Source organism: Podarcis filfolensis, assembly GCF_964270895.1.
Source record: "Podarcis filfolensis genome assembly, chromosome: 4".
NCBI lineage: Eukaryota > Metazoa > Chordata > Lepidosauria > Squamata > Lacertidae > Podarcis > Podarcis filfolensis.
The window spans coordinates 83,368,642-83,391,774 of record NC_139607.1 but is presented as its reverse complement, the minus strand read 5'-3'; the positions used below and the strand labels follow the sequence as shown (position 1 = coordinate 83,391,774).

General features: G+C 44.7%; 1 protein-coding gene across 1 annotated transcript in view; it reads right to left on the bottom strand.

Moving 5' to 3' along the window:
• Nucleotides 1-23,133, bottom strand: part of GUCY1A2 (guanylate cyclase 1 soluble subunit alpha 2) — a 159,648-nt gene that overhangs the window by 58,911 nt on the left and 77,604 nt on the right. The window contains exon 6 of the mRNA XM_083609123.1: nt 3,738-3,881. Within this exon, the coding sequence (XP_083465249.1) occupies nt 3,738-3,881 (144 nt within the window). The remainder of the gene's footprint in view (nt 1-3,737; nt 3,882-23,133) is intronic.

Here is a 23,133-nt window from a genome sequence, read left to right as displayed (position 1 = left end):
CAGGCACTTTCAGCTTACAGTTATGAAAAACCAGGTCCCTGGATAACCAACAAAGGAGATTGTGGATGTGTGTGTCTGTACAGACAATGGAGATGCAAATCTGGGCATGCATCCCTTTCCATATTGCAGCGCTCATCAGGAGCCACTGAACTGGCTGGACACAGAACCACACAGTTGCAGATGGAGATGTCTGTGCACCTGTCATCGTGCAACACTGGGAGTGGATCAGGGTCATTATGCCCACTATTTCATCTGTTTGTCCTGATGTAGGAAGGTATAAAGCTAGGGAAGAGAACTGCATTTACAGTTTTTATCAATATCTCACACTTTTTTCTGAAATTCATTACATACCCTTCAAGTCTCCAGGGACAGTTCTGGGATTACAGAATCCATAACGGTTTCTGATTAGATCCTGAAATGCCCAGGTTTTCCTGTTTCCTCCCCTCCTCATCTCAGAGGGGAGAACAATTAAAAGTGTTGTGTGTGTGTGTGTGTAGGTGCGAAAATGGAGTCCTGTTTATACTGAAAATATAATACCGGCACAAAATGAAGGAAATAGTGAAGCTTAATAGTGAATTTCTCCCCCCATTCCTAGATAGTGGTAAACACACACACACACATGCAACTCAAGTCCAGAGGGAAAAGGCGAGATATTGGCACTCTTCTGAAGTGTTTCCAGACATTTATCATTCTAGCAGAGGAAGTGGAACAGAGAATGTGAGAAGCTCTTGTCTGCATTCCTTGCACTTATTCAGCAACAGCTTAGCACCATGTTTCTAGTTAAAAAAAGAAGAACTGGAGGCAAAACTAGGAACCACTTCATCTATATGGTATCTCCTTTTCTGAAAGCCAGCACATCAGGCGCACCACTGCATTGTCAGTGGTTGGTTCTTAGCTTTTCAGTCTCCCATCATGACCCCAAGAGTCAGTGAAGAGTTACATCTCTGGAGAAGATGACTCCATTAGTGTCAAGATCATGCAATTATGTCTGTTCTACTGAGTGTTGGGGAAATTTAAAGGGGGGGGGAGCTGGAAAATTATTTTACCATCTGTATTGCAAGCTCCTTAATGAATTCAAACTTTAATGATCTGTAGTTTATTATATCTCATGGAACGTCTTGCTAGCAAGTGCTTGCTGTTAAATTAGGTGCTATCATTACCCAAGAAAGGTGCACAAAACATTGCAGCAATTAGCAACTGGGGATGCCAAAGTACCACGGGAAAAGAAAACTAGCTACACCTACGCAATTGAGTTCTCTCAAGGGGAACTTGACCCTGTAGCTGATCCAGCCATGGCTCTACCTGAACCACATCAGATGACACATACGATGCCTAATGAAAGGCTTTAAATGTATCTCCAAGACAGTTCAGCATCCAGAAACTCCCCCCCCCCCCGGCTTAGTGAAAGATATTGCAAACAAAGCACATTGTGTATTTATTTTCCCAAGAAACGGATAAGCTAATTTCAGTGCCGATAAGCTCTGTGTTGTCATGCTCCAACGTAACTGGGAATGAAGCATCTGCCTGGGGGACGAATGTAACCAGCAATACATCATGTTGGGCTTATCAGAAAACCATGCTCTACTCAGTGGATGCAAAGGGACGCCGCAGCTCAACATTTGGACTGACGCGGTTCAAAGCAAGAAGAGGAAATACTATCTCTTTTCCATGCTATCTTTATGGCTTGTACTTCAGGTAGGGAGAATGGAAAATGGATCACTTGCTTGACATGATAGCCAGCCGCTGAGCAGTGGAGGTTTCAAAGTGAAAAACTTTGTGCCATTTTCCTCTCTCATGTTTTAACCAAGAATGCCCCTGGAAATGACACCACATTGTGATGTACTGTTGTTTCCATAGGACCATTCTCTATGAAGAATGCCACATTTGATTGACCTAGGAGCAAAGCTTTTCTTTTTTTAAAAAAAATGTATATGAGAAATTTATTCCAAACCCTGTAGAGCATTAACATCTAAGGGAGTGCTTTTGCTTAACCTCCACACCCCAAACGCAAAAAATTAAGAAAAGATGGGGGGAAGAAATGGGGAAAAAAGAAAAGCCTGTCCCCAATGCTATATAAAAACATTAGGGGGGTGTATATCCTTACCCCAGCACCATAATTCAATTATTATGAATTATTATGAAATATTATTCAATTCAATTATTTGAATTATGGTGCTGGAGGAGACTCTTGAGAGTCCCATGGACTCCAAGAAGATCAAACCTCTCTATTCTTAAGGAAATCAGCCCTGAGTGCTGGAAGGACAGATCGTGAAGCTGAGGCTCCAATACTTTGGCCACCTCATGAGAAGAGAAGACTCCCTGGAAAAGACCCTGGTGTTGGGAAAGATGGAGGGCACAAGGAGAAGGGGACGACAGAGGACGAGATGGTTGGACAGTGTTCTCGAAGCTACAAACATGAGTCTGACCAAACTGCGGGAGGCAGTGCAAGACAGGAGTGCCTGGCGTGCTCTGGTCCATGGGGTCACGAAGAGTCGGACACGACTAAACGACTAAACAACAACATATCCTTACCCCCTAACAGGAGTGCTCCTATTCAGGGTTCTGGCCAACCATGCTGTCTACTATAAGCTTTCAGTAACTCAAGTAGGCTTCCTTATCCTTTCTATTTCATGCCTTTCCTTCCCAAATGACACAGCATTACAGCATTCTCTGGCACCTCATGTCCACTGAGCATGCTCAGTCTGCACTGGGCTGTTCGGGCGACAGGCAAATGCTGATACAGTTTCATTTCCCATTGGCTCCATGTTTGTCTGCTTTCTTGTTAGTACAGGGACACTGAGTTTGCCATGAGAGGGAATGTGGGGTTGTTACCAGCTGGTCAGATGGAAAGCAGATGGAAAATTGATCTTTCACTCATAGAATAATAAAGTGAACTGTCATGGATGCTTTAGCTGACATTCCTGCATTACAGGGGACTGGTCGAGATCACCCTTGGGGTCCCTTCCAACTCTACAATTCTATGTGGGGCTTGAACCCACAATCTTGAGATTAAGAGTCTCATGTTCTACTGACTGAGCTATACAAAAATATGCAGGGTCCATCCTATTCTCTTGATTGCAATCTGTTTTAACTCCTCTTAATACAGTGGTACCTTGGGTTACATACGCTTCAGGTTACATACACTTCAGGTTACAGACTCTGCTAACCCAGAAATAGTGCTTCAGGTTAAGAACTTTGCTTCAGGATAAGAACAGAAATCATGCTCCGGCGGCGCGGCGGCAGCTGGAGGCCCCATTAGCTAAAGTGGTGCTTCAGGTTAAGAACAGTTTCAGGTTAAGAACAGACCTCCAGAAGGAATTAAGTTCTTAACCCGAGGTACCACTGTATTGTATTTTTAAATTGTCATAATTTGCCCTGGCACCTTATGGTAAAGGGTTGGTAATAAATTATTATTCTTATTTATTAAAAGATAAGTTTGCAGGTTCCTAAAACCAGGAACCATTGAATCCTGAATCTCATTTCCCACAGTAGCCAGCCAGATGCCGCCAGAAGCAAGACATGAAAGCAACATCCTGTGGCTTTGCTCCCCAGCAAGTGGTATTTAGTGGTATACTGCTCTTGGGGATGGAGGTTTCAATCAGCTATCATGCTTTGCCTAACACCTTGCTGACCTACACTCTGTAAGGGCTATAAGTTGCACCCAGGGCAATTCAACTGTGCCTGTGCTACAGCTGCTTTCCTTTCGATTGCTCAGGATGCAGAGCAAGTAAGTTTACCTTAATAGGTCTTCCATCCGGTGTAAGCACCTCCTCTGACAGCTCCATCATCTTCAGGGCCATCAGCGCAATGGGCTTTGCGTGATTTAGATTCTGTCTGTGGAGCCCTGCTGCAACACAGTAGGCATCACCTATTGTTTCCACCTGCAGCAATCAGACAAATCAAATGCAAAAAAATATGATAATGAGCCAGGAACTGGTACCATTAAGTCTCTGCAATCACTGAATGTTGCTTAAAAACATGTCAGCACAACATCAATAAGATAAGCTATTAGACAACGGAGTATAATTACCCCCAAGTTTGCAAACAGCCACCATCAAATCCTGACACCTCATTGCACAGTTGTTCATCATTAGTGAGCGCAAAATCATTAGAATCGAGGACAACTTATGCCACCAAGTGGGTTGTAACAACACTGAACCATGAGAAAGTGGGGTTTTTTTTCTGGATCAGGGAGCCTACTGCAAATGTGCAGGTGGGGGAGAAGGTGCCACTGCAGTTTGTCCTCTTGTAGGATAAGAATTGTAGATTAATACCTATACAATCTGTACATCTTCTACACTAAAGCAATCTGACACTTACAGACTGAACATAGAATTTCTTCTACCTCTCTCAGAGCACTAAAATTCAGAGTCTCTGGTTAACAAGAACTCACAAATGCAGTTGCCATGAATGCCAGAGCAGCTGCCCCACTGAACTCTGGTGAGTTCATCTCTAGCAACAGCAAATGATCTAGCAAAAATAATGCTCTGGTAGCCTTCAATGTTTCCTATTGTTTGGCTCATTGATACCAATTCTAAACATATGGAGATCCATGAAGCAGGAGACATCACTCTGAAGTAATATTTGGGGTGGGTGAGTGGGACCAATTATCTTATCTTTGATAGTGAAGGATTGCAGACAAGAAAGGAAGGAAGGAAGGAAGGAAGGAAGGAAGGAAGGAAGGAAGAGAAAGAAAGAAAGAAAGAAAGAAAGAAAGAAAGAAAGAAAGAAAGAGGAGTACCCTGGATTGAACACACATCATATTGATGTTGTGGACTGGCTGGACCAACTGGGGAACCCCCAAGGGATGAAGCCTGGGGAGTGGTAGTGAGATGACGATGAGTTGGTGAGAGGGAGAAGAGGGAGGAGGAGGTGTCGGAAGCTGAAGAGGTAACAGGGTTTAGTGAGCAGGGAGACTCTGTGGCAGAGAGAAGTCCAGAATCAGAAGTGGAAGTAGGAGAGGAGGGAAACCAAGAGACAAAGATGAGTCAGGCTGGTGAAGAATCGACAGTGCCTCCCCCTCCTGCTGCTACCAGCTCCCCTCTCCCCTGGTCTCCCAGAACCAGAAGAGGCATGAAGAGGGAGGAGCAACGACAGTCATCCTGGCAGAGTCTCAGATTGCTTGGGAAGGACCCGGGAGAGGAACCTGTGGGAAAGCAAGGATCTTCAGTCTCAAATGCTTCATAGGGGCACGGCCTACCAAGAAGAGTTGCTGTGATCATTAGGCATGGCACTCCTGAGCAGATTTTGTTTCTTCTAATAAAAAGTTCACTTCACTTACTCTGTGTGATTTATTGCTGACCCGCGCCTGACACCCCCTTTTAACATCTGAGGGCTTGCCGATCAGCGAGAACAGGGAGGAAAAGAATCATGTAGATGGAGACTAGATATTTCTTTTCATATTTTTTAAAAATCTATTTTTTATTAAAGATTTCTTGGTTTACAAAAGTATGTGCAATGTCTCTTTTTTTCAAGTTACATTTTCTACAGATCAGTTTCACTTGTTGGGACATTAGTGTTACATTTATTGAGCGCTTAACTCAGGGCTCTCCAGATTGCTGCTTTTTCTGCAGGTGTATTCAGCAACATATCATTGGCACAATATCAGTGCACTGGTGGTAGATATAGTGGAGCATCCTTACATCATTCCCCTTTATTAGTCTTGCTATAATGCACTCCCACTGTTAACATATTATTACTGTCTTGAGAGGGAACTCTTGCACAGCAGTGGGACAGAACAGCAACATCACTAGAACTTTTGATGTACACAAAATTTCAGGATGCCAGCGGGAATCCGCGAGACACACGCTGACTGGAGATGAAACAGGGTGTCTGTTGCAAAACTTCTGCAGGCACAAACATTACTGAAAGCAGGTTTGTTTATAAGCGCCCTGATACCATCACCAGCGCAAATCCTCGTGATGCACAAGGGACGGGTTTTCTGGAAGGGTTTAAAACTGCAGACGAACAGAGGAAATGTTTTGTGAAATGCTAACAATAACATTTGAAAGATCATTCTGCTTGTTCTCAGAGAAAAGCAAAGCATATGTGACAGCTGGCAGAAGAACCACCTTTGTCAAGCAAATGCTTGATGGGTTTTACAGCCTGATCTGCAAGTTTAGTCCCACTGAGTTCAGTGAAGCCAATGCTCAGGTAACAGTCTTAGAGGAAAACAATGAGGAGTCGACGTTTGTAGGCAGGAACAGAGGATGTTGCTTTAGAACTGGGGGTTGTCATGAGACATACATAGTTGCCTATGTATGCCCTAAGCAGGGTTGCCATATCTTGAAGAGGAAAAAAAGAGGACAGCCTGAGCCACTGCCAGCCTGAGACAAGGAAAGAGGTGTGCGGGCATGTGGGACCACAGCTGCCAAGCCCACATTAATGTTTGCCCAGCTCAGACTGGAAGCAGCTATGGTGTGCAGAGCAGCCCAAGCCCACCCCCAAGCCCCTCCAAATAACCCCCCCCCCGAAAAAACCAGACTTCCTTTAAAATCTGCCTGGGTGGGCTTGTTGGCCCCGCAAAAGAGGACATGTACAGGTTTTCCTGGACATATGGCAACCCTAGTCCTAAGTCTCTGTCCCACTGACGGCACAACTTACTCAGCACAGACTGCGAACTGGGTAGTTGAACCCCAATGAATTTTAAAGCACCATCACTTTTTGACCACAGATCTATTTGGTGCCCCCTCCAGAACGAATTAAGTTCTTAACCCGAGGTACCACTGTATATCGTTATTTTTTTTAATGCTGATGCATAAAACAAAGATAAAAACAGAAACCTCAGGCATGAGCTAGTGTTATATTAGAGGTGGAAGATCGGAAAATATCTTATAACAAGCCATACCAACTGGCTATCTGGCTTAATACTGTCCACACTGATTGGCAGCCGCTCTCCAGGGTTTCAGACAGGAGTCTCTTGCAACCATCCTGGAAATGCTGGGGACTGAACCAGGGACCTTGTGCATCATGAACAGCAAATGCTCCACCACTCAGCTATGATCCTTCCACTTGTGGAAGAGATGTCTTGTGTCAAATAGCAGCATTTCCAATTGTTGCTCTCTGGACTCTCTCCTCCGCTTCCTCCCCTCCTCTTTTGCTTTAAAATACTGGTTTGAAATAAGCCTCAAAATGTAATCACAGGGGGTCACACTTACGGCTTGTCTGATGCATGCCTTTCGCGGCAAAAATCAGACAAGCCCGGTGCACTGAAAAGAGCAGCTGCAGAGGGAATATGCTGCTATTTCGGCCTGGCTTCTCGCAGCAGGATCCCTGTAAAAGCTTAATAGACAATTTGGATTATAACTGTTGCAGCTGAGGACTCGTCACTACTCTCCACCCCACCCCACCCCCACAAAATGAACAAGCTTGCAACGTCTCTCTCTTAATCCAAGCTTAAATCCCACCAATGCTATAAAATTCAACAATGTAAAAGAGGAAAAAATGCATTTTACTGGAGGAGGGGTAGAGCAGACACACACTGCCCACTTCACAATTCAGTATCTAAGCTTCTTCCGATTACAGGACAAAGATTTGAGGCTGATACTAGAACAGCATGGACGTTTGACTCCAGGTTGCAAATTTAAGAAATGCTGCATTTTACATTTGTCAACTTTCCAGTTCATCTTGAATTATTTTAATTATTGCACCATCATTGTGAAGGGACGCGGGTGGCGCTGTGGGTAAAACCTCAGTGCCTAGGACTTGCCAATCGCATGGTCGGCGGTTTGAATCCCCGCGGCGGGGTGAGCTCCCGTCATTCGGTCCCAGCTCCTGCCCACCTAGCAGTTTGAAAGCACCCCTAAGTGCAAGTAGATAAATAGGTACCGCTTTATAGAGGGAAGGTAAACGGCATTTCCGTGTGCGGCGCTGGTGCTGGCTCGCCAGAGCAGCTTCGTCACGCTGGCCACGTGACCCGGAAGTGTCCTCGGACAGCGCTGGCCCCCGGCCTCTTAAGTGAGATGGGCACACAACCCTAGAGTCAGACACGACTGGCCCGTACAGGCAGGGGTACCTTTACCTTTACCTTTTTTACCATCATTGTACATGCTGCTTTACAAAGTAATGTAACCAAAAAGCATAGCTGGCTCCATAGAGAAGGAAATGCAAAAAGCCATAGTAGGATAATCCCACTTTTAGTAAAGGTAAAGGTACCCCTGCCCGTACGGGCCAGTCTTGACAGACTCTAGGGTTGTGTGCTCATCTCACTCTATAGGCCGGGAGCCAGCGCTGTCCGCAGACACTTCCGGGTCACGTGGCCAGCGTGACAAGCTGCATCTGGCGAGCCAGCGCAGCACACGGAACGCCGTTTACCTTCCCGCTGGTAAGCGGTCCCTATTTATCTACTTGCACCCGGGGGTGCTTTCGAACTGCTAGGTTGGCAGGCGCTGGGACCAAACGACGGGAGCACACCCTGCCGTGGGGATTCGAACCGCCGACCATGCGATCGGCAAGTCCTAGGCGCTGAGGTTTTACCCACAGCACCACCCGCGTCCCCAATCCCACTATTAGGATCAACCAAAACGATCTCCCTAGTGTGTGGTGTGATGCCTAACTAGGCTGCCCCTTAATACCAGCTGTGCCTGTCAGAGGACCTGGAATGGTGGAAGCAAAGAAAGTGAGGAAGCTTAAGGGACTTCAGGTGAGTCTGCAGTCCAAGGTAGGGAAGGCTAGGTTGAGCTGAATAATTCCTGGCTGTAACTCAAGATGATTCAGTTGCCTCTTCTAAGCTCAATGCACACCCAGACAAGTGCTGTACACATATGCAAGAGTTAGGGACTAGAAAGCTAAAGAAAGGTGGGGAAGGCAAAGCTGATTTGATACCAGGGAGCTGTTCACAGTGCTGAAGAAGGTTTGCTGACACTTAGAGCTCTAGTGGCGCTGTGGTCTAAACCACAGAGCCTAGGGCTTGCCGATCAGAAGGTCGGCGGTTCGAATCCCCGCGACGGGGTGAGCTCCCGTTGCTCGGTCTCAGCTCCTGCCAACCTAGCGGTTTGAAAGCACGTCAAAGTGCAAGTAGATAAATAGGTACTACTCCGGTGGGAAGATAAACGGCGTTTCCATGCGCTGTTCTGGTTCGCCAGAAGTGGCTTAGTCATGCTGGCCACATGACCCAAAAGCTGTAAGCCGGCTCCCTTGGCCAGTAAAGCGAGATGAGCGCCGCAACCCCAGAGTCGTCCATGACTGGACCTAACAGTCAGGGGTCCCTTTACCTTTACTACTGCATACACCTTGGGTAGCATTTGTTCCATCATGTGACGTCTCCTTGTAGGTAGCTTCTGGGGAGGATGACAAACCACAGGGTTTGCAAACCACATTAAAGACAACCTTTTTCGCCTGCCCTCCCCCCCCCCTCACCTCCATTTCCCTCCTGACATGCCTACGGTAAAAACCATTCAACCTCTACTCTGGCTCACACCAGATGTTTTGGAAGGCAATGGGATATTTGCAAAACTACTAAATAGAGGCTGTTAGCCATGATGACTATGTTCTGTGTCTATGGGCAAAGACACTGCTGCTTCTGAATACCAGTTGCTGGAAACTACAGGAGGGCAGAGGCTCTTGTGCTTGGATCCCCGCTTGGGGGTTTCCAACGGGCTGCTGTGAGGACAGGATGCTGAACTAGGTGGGCCATTGGCCTGATCCAGCGGGCCCTTCTTATGTTCTTAATGGAGTGAACATGAGAACTGCACCATAACAATTATTTTAGTTGCAAACACAGCCTGTGGCTTATTGGTTAATCACAAGTGCATATATTGATTCCTCCCACCCATCAACCCCAGTTTGTTTCCAAGATGGTTGTTGCTATCTACAGTTGTTGCCTAGTGCTGACTTACAACCCATGGAAGACAATCTCACTCGGCTACGAATGATCACCAAAGGAGAAGAAGAGGAACCCATGAACCCATCGCCCCCGAACACAGCTTCTGAAAGGCCATTTTTTAATATAATGGGAGCTCCTCTCTTTAATAACACAATCACAGAAGTACCCTTTGGTGTCTTTGTGGGGATGTTAGCAGAATCAACTCAATGAATTAGCCAAACCTACTTACTGTTGCAAAATTCTTGACAAGTGCACATCTTTTTTTATTCCACTTCAATAACCTTTGATTAAAATGGATTGGGCAGTGGGAGTGGAGAGAAAGCATTTGTTCTAGTTCACTCTGAGCTGATCAACAAGTTCTATAGTTTCATGAATATCTGCTAAAGTAAATTCACTCGCTGCATTTCAGCTTATGTATGCATGCATGTATGTATGCATGTATTATTGTATTATTTATATGTTAGCCACTCTGAGCCTGGCTCTGGCCAGGGAGGGCGGGATACAAATAAAAATTATATTATTATTATTACTATTATTATTATTATTATTACATACAAACCATATATTATGTGTAATTCTACACACACACACACACACGGAAATGAAGTTTGCATTTATAGATCAGTATTTATTGCTGCAACTGAGAGTGCTCTGCTCTCCCAAATAAAAATATTCAAGAAGCAAAGCAAATCCCACACCTCAATAGTCCTCCCTCCAGTTAACGCTGAGAGAAATTGTCCACCCGTGTGCTATGTCATTTGCAAGCTGTAAAAGAGCCCAACTTTTAGCCAGCTTTTCCAGGCAGGGCCTGAATGTGCAGAATTGGTGTGAAACTCAATATACAGTATCCCAGAGTTGCCATTTCCCTTTCTCCACAAGCCCTTTGAAGCAACACTTTCATGCGTTGCATCCATTATTAGTTCTACTCATGGTAGACCCATTGGAACTGATGGATGCAGCTAATTTAGAGCCATTAATTTCCATGGGTCTACTCAGAGTAAGACTTAGTTGGCTACAATCCATTGTTCTTAGGCATTCCCTAAGCCATATCTCAAACCCAGGTAATATACATTTTTTACCCCTCCTCTATCTGTATTTGATTTTTCTATTCTCACATTTATTTTTATTCACCATATCCATTATTTTTATTGTACCTTGTATGTGTTTATGCCAATAAACCTTTGATTAAAAAAAAAGAAAGTCACAAGCAGGACCCTGCATTTAGCCAAAAAACAATCAGGAAGCCAGCGAAACTCACAAAAGACCAGTTTCACATGTTCCTGGCAGCTAGCTAGTGATTGACAGAAGACATGCTGCTGAATTCTGGGCCAACTGTATGTTAGTCTTCTAGACTGTCACTACAAAGCACATTGCAGCAATAGTCAAGCCAAGATGTTACCATAGCATCCATGACAACTGCCACATTAATTTTAAGGCGAAACAGATGGATTGCGACAACAAAGTTTGTATGAAATCTGACAGATCTTCCTTTTCCCTCCTGCACATTCCTTTCCATGGCATACAGAACAGACCGAGTAGGGGGCTTCTTCTCCCTTACATCATTGGTTCAAAACTATGCTTAGCCATACCATGGTTTGGCTTAGCATGAGAGTAGATTGCGGTTTCTTTGCTACCTCCTGGTTGTTTAGTTGCTGTGCCAAACTGAGCTAAGTCATGATTTGGCTTAGCGTGCAGTCTGAACCTGAGCTTGTGATTTTGTTCCCTCCAGACTAAACACAAGCTGTAAACCAAGAGCAAAATTCTTCCCCCAGAGCCTGCATGCTCACACTAAGCAATGGTTTGTGTTCACATGATGTGTGAACCAGACCTATAGCAATAGTAACATTTAGCACGTGAATGTAGAGGAATACACACACATTTTCCATTGAAAAAGAAGAGAGAGAATGAACCTCAAAAAGAAAAAGAAAAAGTTCTACATGTTGTGATCTTGTATCTTAGGACAACCTTGCTGCCTGATAGTTTTATAGACAGGACTGCTGTTTGATGCTGCTGTACCTCTGCTTGCCTGCCAATCAAACTGCAGGATGCTCTCTGCCTTGATTTCAGAGATTTCTGTAGCCTTTGCTGGAGACTGCCAATAAAATAATCCCTCCCTGCCTTCCTCCTGTTGTATCCCTTTTATCTATTTTGTCTAAAAGCAAAGTACAGGGGACTGACAGAAAAGCAAAAGCGACTCAGAACATGAGGACCTGTGCTGGCTTTGTGTTGGTGCAGCAATTATTATTTTTAATCTGGGGTATGTCATCCACCTTCCTCCAACCCAGGGGCGGAGGAAGTGGGGTGCGGTGGGGGTGGTCCACCCTGGGTGTCACCACTGAGGGGGGTGACAAAATGTCAGGCGGCACTCAACGCAGGGCCTGCAGTGCGCCCGAGTCATGCATCTCTCCTGGGAGTGACACAGTGGCTTGGGCACCCGCAGGCTCCGTGCTGCCCCAAATGGTCTACCCACTGCCTCCCCCTCAGCTGTAGGGCAGCTGAGTGGGAGGAGGCAGGCAGACTTCTCGGAGGCCCCATGGAGCGTTCTGCCCCGGCTCACCCCGCCCCTGGCTCCAGGCGCCCGATCAGCTTGCTCCATCGCTGTTCCAACCACAGCGAAGAAAAGGCCTCACTAGCCAGAGATTAACTTACCCCAGTGAGTCCTGAAAATGAGATGAATAGGGCTGGTCAGTATATTGATATATTGCCCCAAACCGGTTTGCAGTTCATGTGGTGATAACAGTTTCATAGTTTTTGACCTGGCAATATAATGCAAATCATGATGTGTGTGTGTGTGTGTGTGTGTGTGTGTGTGGTAAACACTATGAAAAAAATCACAATGTGGGGAAAACCATGAAGCCATCCAATGTCTAATAAATAACAACAATTTATTTATACCCCACCCATCTGGCTAGGCTTCCGCAGCCACTTTGGGTGGCTCCCAACAGAATATTAAAAACAAGATAAAACATCAAACATTAAAACTTCCCTAAACAGGGGCTGCCTTCATATGTCTTCTAAAAGTCAGGTAGTTATTTATTTCTTTGACATCTGATGGGAGGGTGTTCCACAGGGCGGGTGCCACTACCGAGAAGGCCCTGTGCCTGCTTCCCTGTAACCTTACTTCTCGCAGTGAGGAAACCGCCAGAAGGCCCTCGGAGCTGGACCTCAGTGTCCAGGCTGAACAATGGGGGTGGAGACACTCCTTCAGGTATACTGCTCCATCCTTCTTTCAGACATTGTGATATATCAGTATATATCACGAAGCTAAAAACCAGATATCACCCAGCCTTACTATCCACCTCTACGTATGTAGTTCCATCTTTATTTCAGATATTGGTATATTGCAAGGTTTAGCTGGTAATATCCTGATGTTGGAAACCAGGTATTGCCCAGCCCTAGAGATGAGTTCTCAGAAGATGTGCTATGAAAATTCACTCAGCAGGAGAGCCAGTGTGGTGTAGTGGTTAAGAGCGGTGGACTCGTAATCTGGTGAACCGGGTTCGCTTCCCCGCTCCTCCACATGCAGCTGCTGGGTGACCTTGGGCTAGTCCACTACTTTGAAGTCTCTCAGCCCCACTCACCTCACAGAGTGTTTGTTGTGGGGGAGGAAGGGAAAGGAGAATGTTAGCCACGTTGAGACTCCTTCGGTTAGTGATAAAGCGGGATATCAAATCCAAACTCTTCTTCTCAGCAAGGGGAATATGAACCTGAGCTTGCTGGATCAGACCAGTGGCCCGAGCACTCTGTTCGGCCTGCAATTCCTCAACAGCTCCCAGTGTAGCAACCTCTATCCTTGATCGTCTTCTGCTTGTTCACAGCCTAAGTTGCTGTTCTTCCTTTTAAAAAAGAAGAAGCTATCAGGAAACTTTCACACATCTCCTGCATTGCTGCCTAGTTTGGCACTAAAAGGATGTAATCTTTAACATACTTAATTGGAAGGAAGTCCCACAAAAATAAATGGGACCTGCCTTCAAGCAAATGTGCTTAAGACTTGCGTTTAAGTGCTCCTCTGTATTCTGCTTTCATTTAAAATGGATGACAACTGTTACATTCCTTTTAATATGTGCCATTTTTATCTTCTCTCCCAAAATGCTTTATGAATTAAATATAGGGAAGAAGATTAAAGGGGGAGAAATAAAGAGGCAGATTTTAAAAAAAAAAATTGGTTGCACAAGCAAGGGTGAAAAGAAAGAATTTTCAGGAAGAACTCAGAATAGATTGAGAGTTGATTAGATACAAGAAAGCTATTCCTGGAGAAGAGGAGAAAGATACAATTCTGATTGAGAGTCTGTCTGGGATTACCTAAAACAGATTAGATAAGAGCACAGCCAGGCTAAAGCTCCATCGATCCTCAGAGCTAAATTTAAAATAAAGAATCGCATTTGAAGCACCTTGAAAATATCTCATTCAAGACAGTCCTATGATTTTAACAACAACTTGACAACTTGATTTGGTAAAGATAATTTGTGCATGATCTCTTGCCCATTTGCAAAGCAAAGCTATGCACCATGTGACCCAGGAAGCCAAACCAGGGATACTGGCGTCTTAACAGACCATGAGCTTGAACGTCTTGTGATAGGAAGCCAAAGTTCAATAGCTCCATTTCCATATGTGGAAAATGCTTTTAGGGCTTTCGGAACATTTTAGTGGCTCCACTCGCTGCTTTATCTTTTGTCATTTTTTGGGGGGGTGTCTTTTTAATTTGATACACTGCTTACCGTGTTCTTTGTTCCCATTTGTTGTGCAATCAGCATTGAGGCACTTCTCAAAAGGCAAGTTACAAATCCTGCAGACAGGGAAGAGTGCAGCGCTTCCCCTTCCCAAACCCGTGATGCTGATGGCTGGGAAGGGTTTTTTTGTTTTTGTTTTCTTAGCAAACAATAAAACATATATTGGTCTTAACACTAAAGACCCAACCTCCCGTCTATTCCATATTTCAATTTCATATTACTTATTGCCAATACACACTTTTATCACAATTAAACTTATTCTTAATAAATCTAATTTCTTATATCTACCTTGCAACTATTACTGAAGTTCCTCGAATGCTGCAACAGAATTTAAACTACTATATTTATTTTTCAGATATTCTTTGAAAACCTCCCATTTTGAAACAAATTCCTGTTCTGATTTATTCTTTATTTTTTCTGATAGACCATCTAATTCGGCATATTCTGTCAGCTTTTGGATCCAATCTTGTATAGAGGGGATTTCATTACTCTTCCATTTTGCTGCGATCAAAACTCTTGCTGCCGCCGTCGCATATAAAAAGATACCCTTCCTCTTTTGTGGAACATCCAAATCTGTTATTAGGCTGGGAAGGGGTTAAGAGTGTGCTGCAAGTTGAAGGCCAGGGTGGATGTTCTGAGCTGTACTGCAGCAGAAGCCTTGACTTTGCCCAAGCGGGCAAGAAGTTATCACTGGTTAGTTCTCTAGTTGGCGGCAGCCAGCAGAAATCAGCCCAAATCAACTGCCATTGGCAGCTTTCCAGTTGACAACAGCCAGGAGAACGCATCAGACCAGGGTGTTTCAGAGTGCCAGAGGATTTGGTATCCACTGTCTCCAAAGCCTCGTGGATCCCTTGGGGACCCTGATCCTCTAGTCCCTCCGCTGTGCTTTCCTGGAGCAGTGAAACCAGAAAGCACTCCACACTTTTCACCACAGGCACTGCAAGTGGCAGCCTAGGCTTCCTACTCCCGCGTCACAGCGCAATCCTAAGCACGTCTCCCCAGAAGCTAGTCCTACTGGGTTCTATAGGGCCTACTTCCAGGAAAATGGGTGCAGAATTGCAGCCTTTATAAGTACGTCAGTAAATGTATAAGCCACATCCACATGTTTTTCTACATGCCAAGAAAATCCAATCGTGGCCACTACTTGCAAGAGTCGTCATAGCATGCACACCAGTGGCTAATCGGATCAATTCAACTCTTTGAAAGTTTATAATGGTTTACATACATTCTCCTTTATTCACACTCAATTATGCCTCATATTCTCATGCTCAGGGAGCTCTAATTATATTCTTTGCCATACTCAGCTTATGCTTCTAATAATACTCAGGCCCAGGAAAGTAGATTAATACTCATATTCAACCATACAAAGAGAAACCTCCATCACTTTTACTTCTGTGTTGCAGCAGGATTTGGCTGCTGATTCAAACCTTAAATCTTCTGCAGACCTTCATTTTCCTGCAGTTTCTTTCTCCGTACAAACCCGAGGCTCCTTCTTCCAGCAGCGTAGCAATGCTGCATCCACAAGGGAGACAGCTTTTGAAAACCAGCCTATGTGAGCGGCACACAGTCCACTGGTTGGTGGGAAACCATTCCCAAGCGAACGGGAAGAGATTCCACATGGCAACCCATCCATCTGCTTAAAAGTGTGCTCTTCTGAGGGCTGCCTCCCCTCTGCAAATCCCAGTTCCTTCCCCAAGAGTCTAATTATGAAGCAATTGCTTTCGTGAGCCCTACAGGCATTTAAACACTCCCTCCCTCTCTTTCTCTCTCTAAATGATCTTTCACACTGGCAAGTCCAGGAAAGCACTGGTTCTAACACCTCTGCTTAGCAGTCAGGGCAGGAAGCCTCGAGAACCCAGGATAAAGGGAAACTCTGACGAGAACAATGTGTTGAGCCATAGACAGCTATTTTCAAGGGAATGGAAAGAAGCAATCAATTCTCGACATGTACTCTCTCTACCTGATATTAAATGACATTTTGTCATTTTTTTCCCCTCCGAGTAAAAAAAAACCAAACACAAGACTTTACAGCAACTGGCAGTCTAAAACCTCAACTATATAAAAAACAAAACACATGGGAGCAATTTTTCAAAAGTGCACAGGAATCTTATCTTAAGCATTTTTTTTCTACTCGGAAGTAAGTCCTACGGAGCTCAATAAAACTCTTCTGAGGGCTTGCATAGCAGCAAGCGCCTTTGGATTTGATTGGACTTGCTTCTGAGTAGGCATACATACGATTGGGCTGCTAGGCTCAGTAGGTTCAACTGAAATCAGAGGGATTTAGTTCAGTGCATATGATGAGGCCGTGTAAGCCACAGTTTTGTCAGTCATAAATGGAATATGGATCACCCTGTCATCAGAGAGAGAATCATCAGAGAATCATAGAGTTGGAAGGGGCCCTGGAGTCATCTAATCCAAACCCCTGCAATGCCGGAATCTCAACATGTGGGGCCTCATCCAATCTGAAACCACACCGGCCCCTGCTTAGCTTCGCAAACATACTAGCAGTTTTATTGCTGCACCAGTAGGGTTCATCATACATAAACTCCTTTTAAAACCAAAGAGGCTGCAAAGCCTTCCCCCAGGTGAATCTGTCAACTTCAGATTCTCAATTTTCCAACAGTAAATTCAGTTATACACATTTCTGAATCAGTTTATGATAAATGTCCTTTTGGAAATTCATTGGCCTTTTTTGGTGACTAATTCTCCTAGTATACAACACACAATTTTGTATGTAATTTCCCGTTATATACATGCTTTTGAAAGCAATCTTCTCTAGCATATTTTGTATGTTATTTACACTAACATATGCATTTTTATGCACATTACTTGGCCAGAGAACCAACTGCGTTGCAAAATTCAGAGCTGCCTCTTTTCTTAGTAAATCTTCTAGGTGAATCCCTTTTTTAATCTTTGCAGCAACATGCCGGCTGCTTTGGTGGCATTTCTGCCGATCAAAGGGCTCGCAAAAGCACATAAGCCTTGATGAATATAAAGTAAAACAACTTAAGTTGTCAAGCCTATTTATTTAATCAGATTTGGTTATCAGATTTATATCGTGCCCATTCACTAAGCGGTTTAGAGTGGTATACACAGGATCATATTACTGTATTCTCAGAAAAGACTGCTTGGGGAAAGATAACCTGAAAGTAAGGGTGATTTGCTCAAAGTCAATCAGTGAATGTCATTGCTGAGCAGGGGTTTGGACTCTCTAGCTCATGGGTAGGCAAACTAAGGCCCGGGGGCCGGATCCGGCCCAATCGCCTTCTAAATCCGGTCCATGGATGGTCCGGGAATCTGCGTGTTTTTACATGAGTAGAATGTGTGCTTTTATTTAAAATGCATCTCTGGGTTATTTGTGGGGCCTGCCTGGTGTTTTTACATGAGCAGAATGTGTACTTTTATTTAAAATGCATCTCTGGATTATTTGTGGGGAATAGGAATTCATTCATTTTTTTCCCTTCAAAATATAGTCCGGCCCCCCACAAGGTCTGAAGGACAGTGGACCGGCCCCCTGCTGAAAAAGTTTGCTGACCCCTGCTCTAGCTGAAACCTAGGCCTTTTAATTTCCAAGTACAAAATTTGTAATTTTGGTGGGATATAACCCACCTAAGATTGTGCAAATATTCATCTTTTACAATCCAGCTCAGGTCATTGTCTCCTTGGCTTTGTCTGCTTTTGTACTGACCCACCCCATTGGGTTGTGAAGATGATGCTCAAACTAGCCAGGAATAGAGATATTTGTCTGAGGGCTTATCCACACTTCCTGCTTTCTCCTGGGGAAAACTGCTCTTTAGAGCTCAATTGGAGCAAATAGCAATTCGAATTTTCTCTGGATCGACATTTGCTCCAATTTAGAGCTGAAGTGTGGGTTTTCCCTGGGAAAGGAACGTGGCAAGGGAGAGACTGCTTGGGTGTCAAGCAGAAAACCTCTCAGACCTGTACTTTCTAGGCACAGACAAGTGAAAGTGTGGACCAGCCCTCAGTCAGCACAAAAGGAGTTATGATTTCTGCCCCCCACCCCTTCCAGCCCAGTTGCTTCCCTGCCACTATTGAAGTCTAAGAGAGCTGCCGCCACCTTGCTACTGCAGCAAAGTCATTCACAGCACTCCTACAGGGCTCTCTGGCAGTGGGTCAGCCACACCCTGGGAGGGTCCTTCTTCAGAGTGGCACATATTGAGAGGGGCAGCCCCAGGGAGTGCCTGTGCTGCTGCCACTTTGCAAATGAGCAAATATTGCTGTTAAACTTTACAAGATTGACAGTTTCCTGCTGTTAAAGTTGAAAGGGTATTTTCTACCACTGCGGCAAAGTGGAAGCAGAGCAAGCACTCTCCTACCCCGCCATGCCCTGGGAAGACCCTATGTTCCCCTGGGTCCTTCATCAGAGCAAAACATGGTTGGATGTAATGCTCTTGAGAGCCTCAGCATGACCACAGCTGCTGCAGAGGGGGGCAGCATCAACTCTCCCTCAAATAGCATCATTACTTGTGCCAGCCCTTTTCTGCTGTATTCCTGCCCATCTAAACCTTGTTGCTGCTTCCTCTGCCTTCTTGGCTTAACCATAAAAAGGTAAAGGGACCCCAGTCGTGGCTGACTCTAGGGTTGCGGCGCTCATCTCACTTTATTGGCCGAGGGAGCCGGCATACAGCTTCTGGGTCATGTGGCCAGCATGACTAAGCCACTTCTGGCGAACCAGAGCAGGGCACAGAAATGCTGTTTACCTTCCCACTGGAGCGGTACCTATTTATCTACTTGCACTTGATGTGCTTTCAAACTGCTAGGTTGGCAGGAGCAGGGACCGAGCAATGGGAGCTTACCCCGTCACAGGGATTCGAATAGCCGACCTTCTGATCAGCAAGTCCTAGGATCTGTGGTTTAACCCACAGCGCCACCTGTGTCCCTGGCTTAATCTTTGCAGCAACATGGCTTAACCATATGGACGATCAATGTAGTGAATGGGAGAGTATTCCTCTCAATCGGCTTTAGCTATGCGATGACCTCACTGAGGACACAGTGGTAAATGAATAAGCAAACAGTTCCGTAACGGATGCTGAGAAGGGAATGACTAAAGGGAATCCTTTCTTTGGCAGAAAACGTGAAGAAGAAAAAAGTTAAGAGGAGCTTCTGCTCAACTCTGGGGCAAGTTAACACAGTAATTCAAAATGTTCTGTGAAAACTGAAGCTCTCCATTTCAAGTTGCTTCTAGCAACAGTGAATTAAGCAGCAATTCTATGATCGTTTACGTAGCAAGTTCCACTGCACTCAACATGGCTGTATCCTGAGTAGACCTGTACAGGACTGCATTGCACACGTAATGTTCTACTTGCCTACATGCATTTTTGTAAAGAGAGAGAGAGAAGAGCGTAGATTATGGCTCATACATGATCTCTCCTCCCCTTTGCTATCACGTAAGCCATCTCCTTTGTGATAATCTAATATCTCTATAGCAACTACACCAGTTACTTACATAGGAGAATAACATCAGGGAAGTATATTTTTAGATGTCGTTTAATGTGTAATTTAGCAGCAGGAAACAAAAAGGCGAGCCACCTCCATGCCAGCAAGTGCTTTAAGACCTACAAACCAGAATCTGAAGATGTCTGATTTAACCTTTGTTTCACACTTGCGCCAATCTCTTTTAATCATTATTTTCAACGCCACACATTTTCTTGACGCAATGTTTGATTTGCTTTTTCGATGCAATAACCGCTCTAAATGAGTTCTGATTCCGCCCCCCCCATCCTGAGATCAATCTGATATAAGCCAGGTTACAAATATTTCAATTAATAAATAAAATAAATATACGAAACCTGCTCTGCTTCAGCACATTTGAAAAGCTGTACATAATGCTCATCTATGCGACTATACGTCTGGTGGTTTGTAGGGTCGTTTCACGTATTTTAAGCTACTTATGCAAGATGATGATCCTGTTTTATGAAAAAATATAAAAAATGTGACTACTGACATGGGCCCGTTTACAGCCCTGCAGCTACATTGGTGCATGGGAGCTCTGTGCATGCAACACAAATTACTATTCGTCTCCTATCCCCTCCAGACCCCCATTCAACTTCAAAATTAGCTCCAGAGGGTTGGGGAATCCTCAAGAACAGATGAGGGCATGGGGGGGGGGACCAGGAGGGCCATTGTGCCAATAGAACCCCCTTGGTACCCAACCTCCGGGGACTCTAATGGATAGTCAACATTCATAATTCATTTCATTATAGCTGTGACATAAAATAGGCAAACTGGGGTAAAGTGTCCCTGGTTCAGTTAGAGAGAGAAAGAGACAGAGAGAACCATCCCATGTTTTCTAGTAAGGTAAAAAAGGTAAAGGACCCCTGGACAGTTAAGTCCAGTCAAAGGCAACTATGGGGTTGCGGTGCTCATCTCGCTTTCAGGCCGAGGGAGCCGGCGTTTGACCACAGACAGTTTTCTGGGTCATGTGGCCAGCATGACTAAACCGCTATTGGTGCACAGAGGATCATGACAAGTGCCATAGTACAGGGAAACGCCGTTTACCATCTCACCTCAGTGGTACCTATTTATCTACTTGCACTGGTGTGCTTTTGAACTGCTAGGTCGGCAGGAACTGCTAGGTCGGCGGGAAGGTAAACGGTGTTTGCGTGTGCTGCTCTGGTTCGCCAGAAGCGACTTAGTCATGCTGGCCACATGACCTGGAAGCTGTCTGTGGACAAACGCCGGCTCCCTCGGCCTATAAAGCGAGATGACTGGACTTAATGGTCAGGGGTCCCTTTACCTTTTTAAAATGAGGTAAAGTCAAGTAAAAGCTAATTTAAAAATGGCATGCAAGACAGAAATGCTAAAATTATCATCTAGTGATATTGTAAGAATAACAGGTCCTACCACACCCTAGCATTCATCACAGTAATAGCAGCTGGCACCCCAGTTCATGACTGGGAATGAAATAGCAGAGCCCTCTGGGCCACATCAATGACTGTTTTTGAAAATTCCCTCTGTTTCAGAAGTGGCCTGTCAGGCAGCACAGAGTTGCTAATTTTTGAGAAATGCAACCCCACCTAATTCTCTACATGCTTTTCTTGGATCCCATCCACTTTCTGCCATAAACCATTGGCCCTTCTGGAAGAAACTTTACCGCAATCTCTTCATCAGAGACCAAAGAGTTGATCCCACAAGTGAACCCGCACTGTGAAAAGGATCAAAGAGGCAGTGTGTCAAGCAAATGTCTGTTTCTATGCCATCCACCCCCCCACCCCCGGTTTTGAAGTGAAATGCAGCAATTTCAAGCTCACAGGCCTTTCATTCGTTCACATGACTGGCACCAAGAACTCGCTATGGTAACTCATGAGATTGATGCTTCGCTGGAACCAGAGCCCGGAGTGATCCTAACACAAGCTTAAGACAAGCCTGCTAGATTTAAGCATTACCTTGCACAGCGCCTTAAACAAAGCACATTGCAAAGCAGAAGACACCAAAACCTGAAGGACAGCACAAGTTTTCAAGGTGAGGCTGCAAAGAGTGATGGATAGCAGCAAATGGATTATTTACAGTGATTTGGGGTCCAGTCGGGCAGCCGCTGATAAATGTGGCCATCCATAGCAGAGAGAGAAATGCCAGTGGCCTTCGCTGTTCACAGTCACTAGAACGATAAAACCTTGGTTTTCTGTTCAAGAAACTCCCCGCATGAATATGGATTAGGGAGGCTCAACTGCAGCTGTGGGAAATAAAAAACACCATACGGCAAGGATGTAAACAGAATGCAATTAAGCTTCAGTGCGGTTTGGGGATGAAGGCAGCGGATAGCTTGTGATTTATTTATTTTTATGTAGTCTTCAAAGTGTGGCCCTTTGGAGCCAGAAAAAAAGGTTTGCCTCCTTTAAACAGCCTCCTCAAATCCCTCCGTACTTGTTTATGTTGGACTCGGTACTTAGAAGGCAACATCCAAATATTTTAAATTATAATATCTTAAAATATGGCAAGGCTCATCCTCAGTTGGTTTACAATCATTTTTCCCCCCTATCATGCAAACCTTGAAGGAATTTCCTTGCCTCTTAAGCATGCTGGAACTACGGACAAAGGAAGCTGATTGATGGATAATTATCTACAGCGAGAAATTCTTTGCATCAAGCTGTCAGGTACTTAGAAATAACAATCACCTGGAAAGTTTGGGGGTGGGGTGAAAAGCATTTGCCTGCTATGACTTGGATCTTTTTTTTTTTTTTTTTTTTTGAGGGATGAGACAAGCTATTTTTTTCTGTACTGAAAGCTGGCTGGATTTTGAGATGGCTGAACAGATGTAGTTACACGATTGTTAAGTACCCCACTACTACTGGCTCAACATATGTATTAAATGAACAGAAGATGGTACAAGTCTCCAGTCCTCTTTCCTCCAAAGAGGACTGCCTTAAGAAAACTGTCTCTTATCAACTCCCATGAGGGCTCTTGCCACTGAAGAACAATGGACTTGGACACTTCCACCTCACATTATATCATAGCTGTCAACTTACAGATTTGAAAATAAGGGACCAGCATCCTCGAAAATAAGGGATCAGCAGCCAAAATAAGGGATTTTCCAAGCACAGGTATGTTCAACTTCTGAGC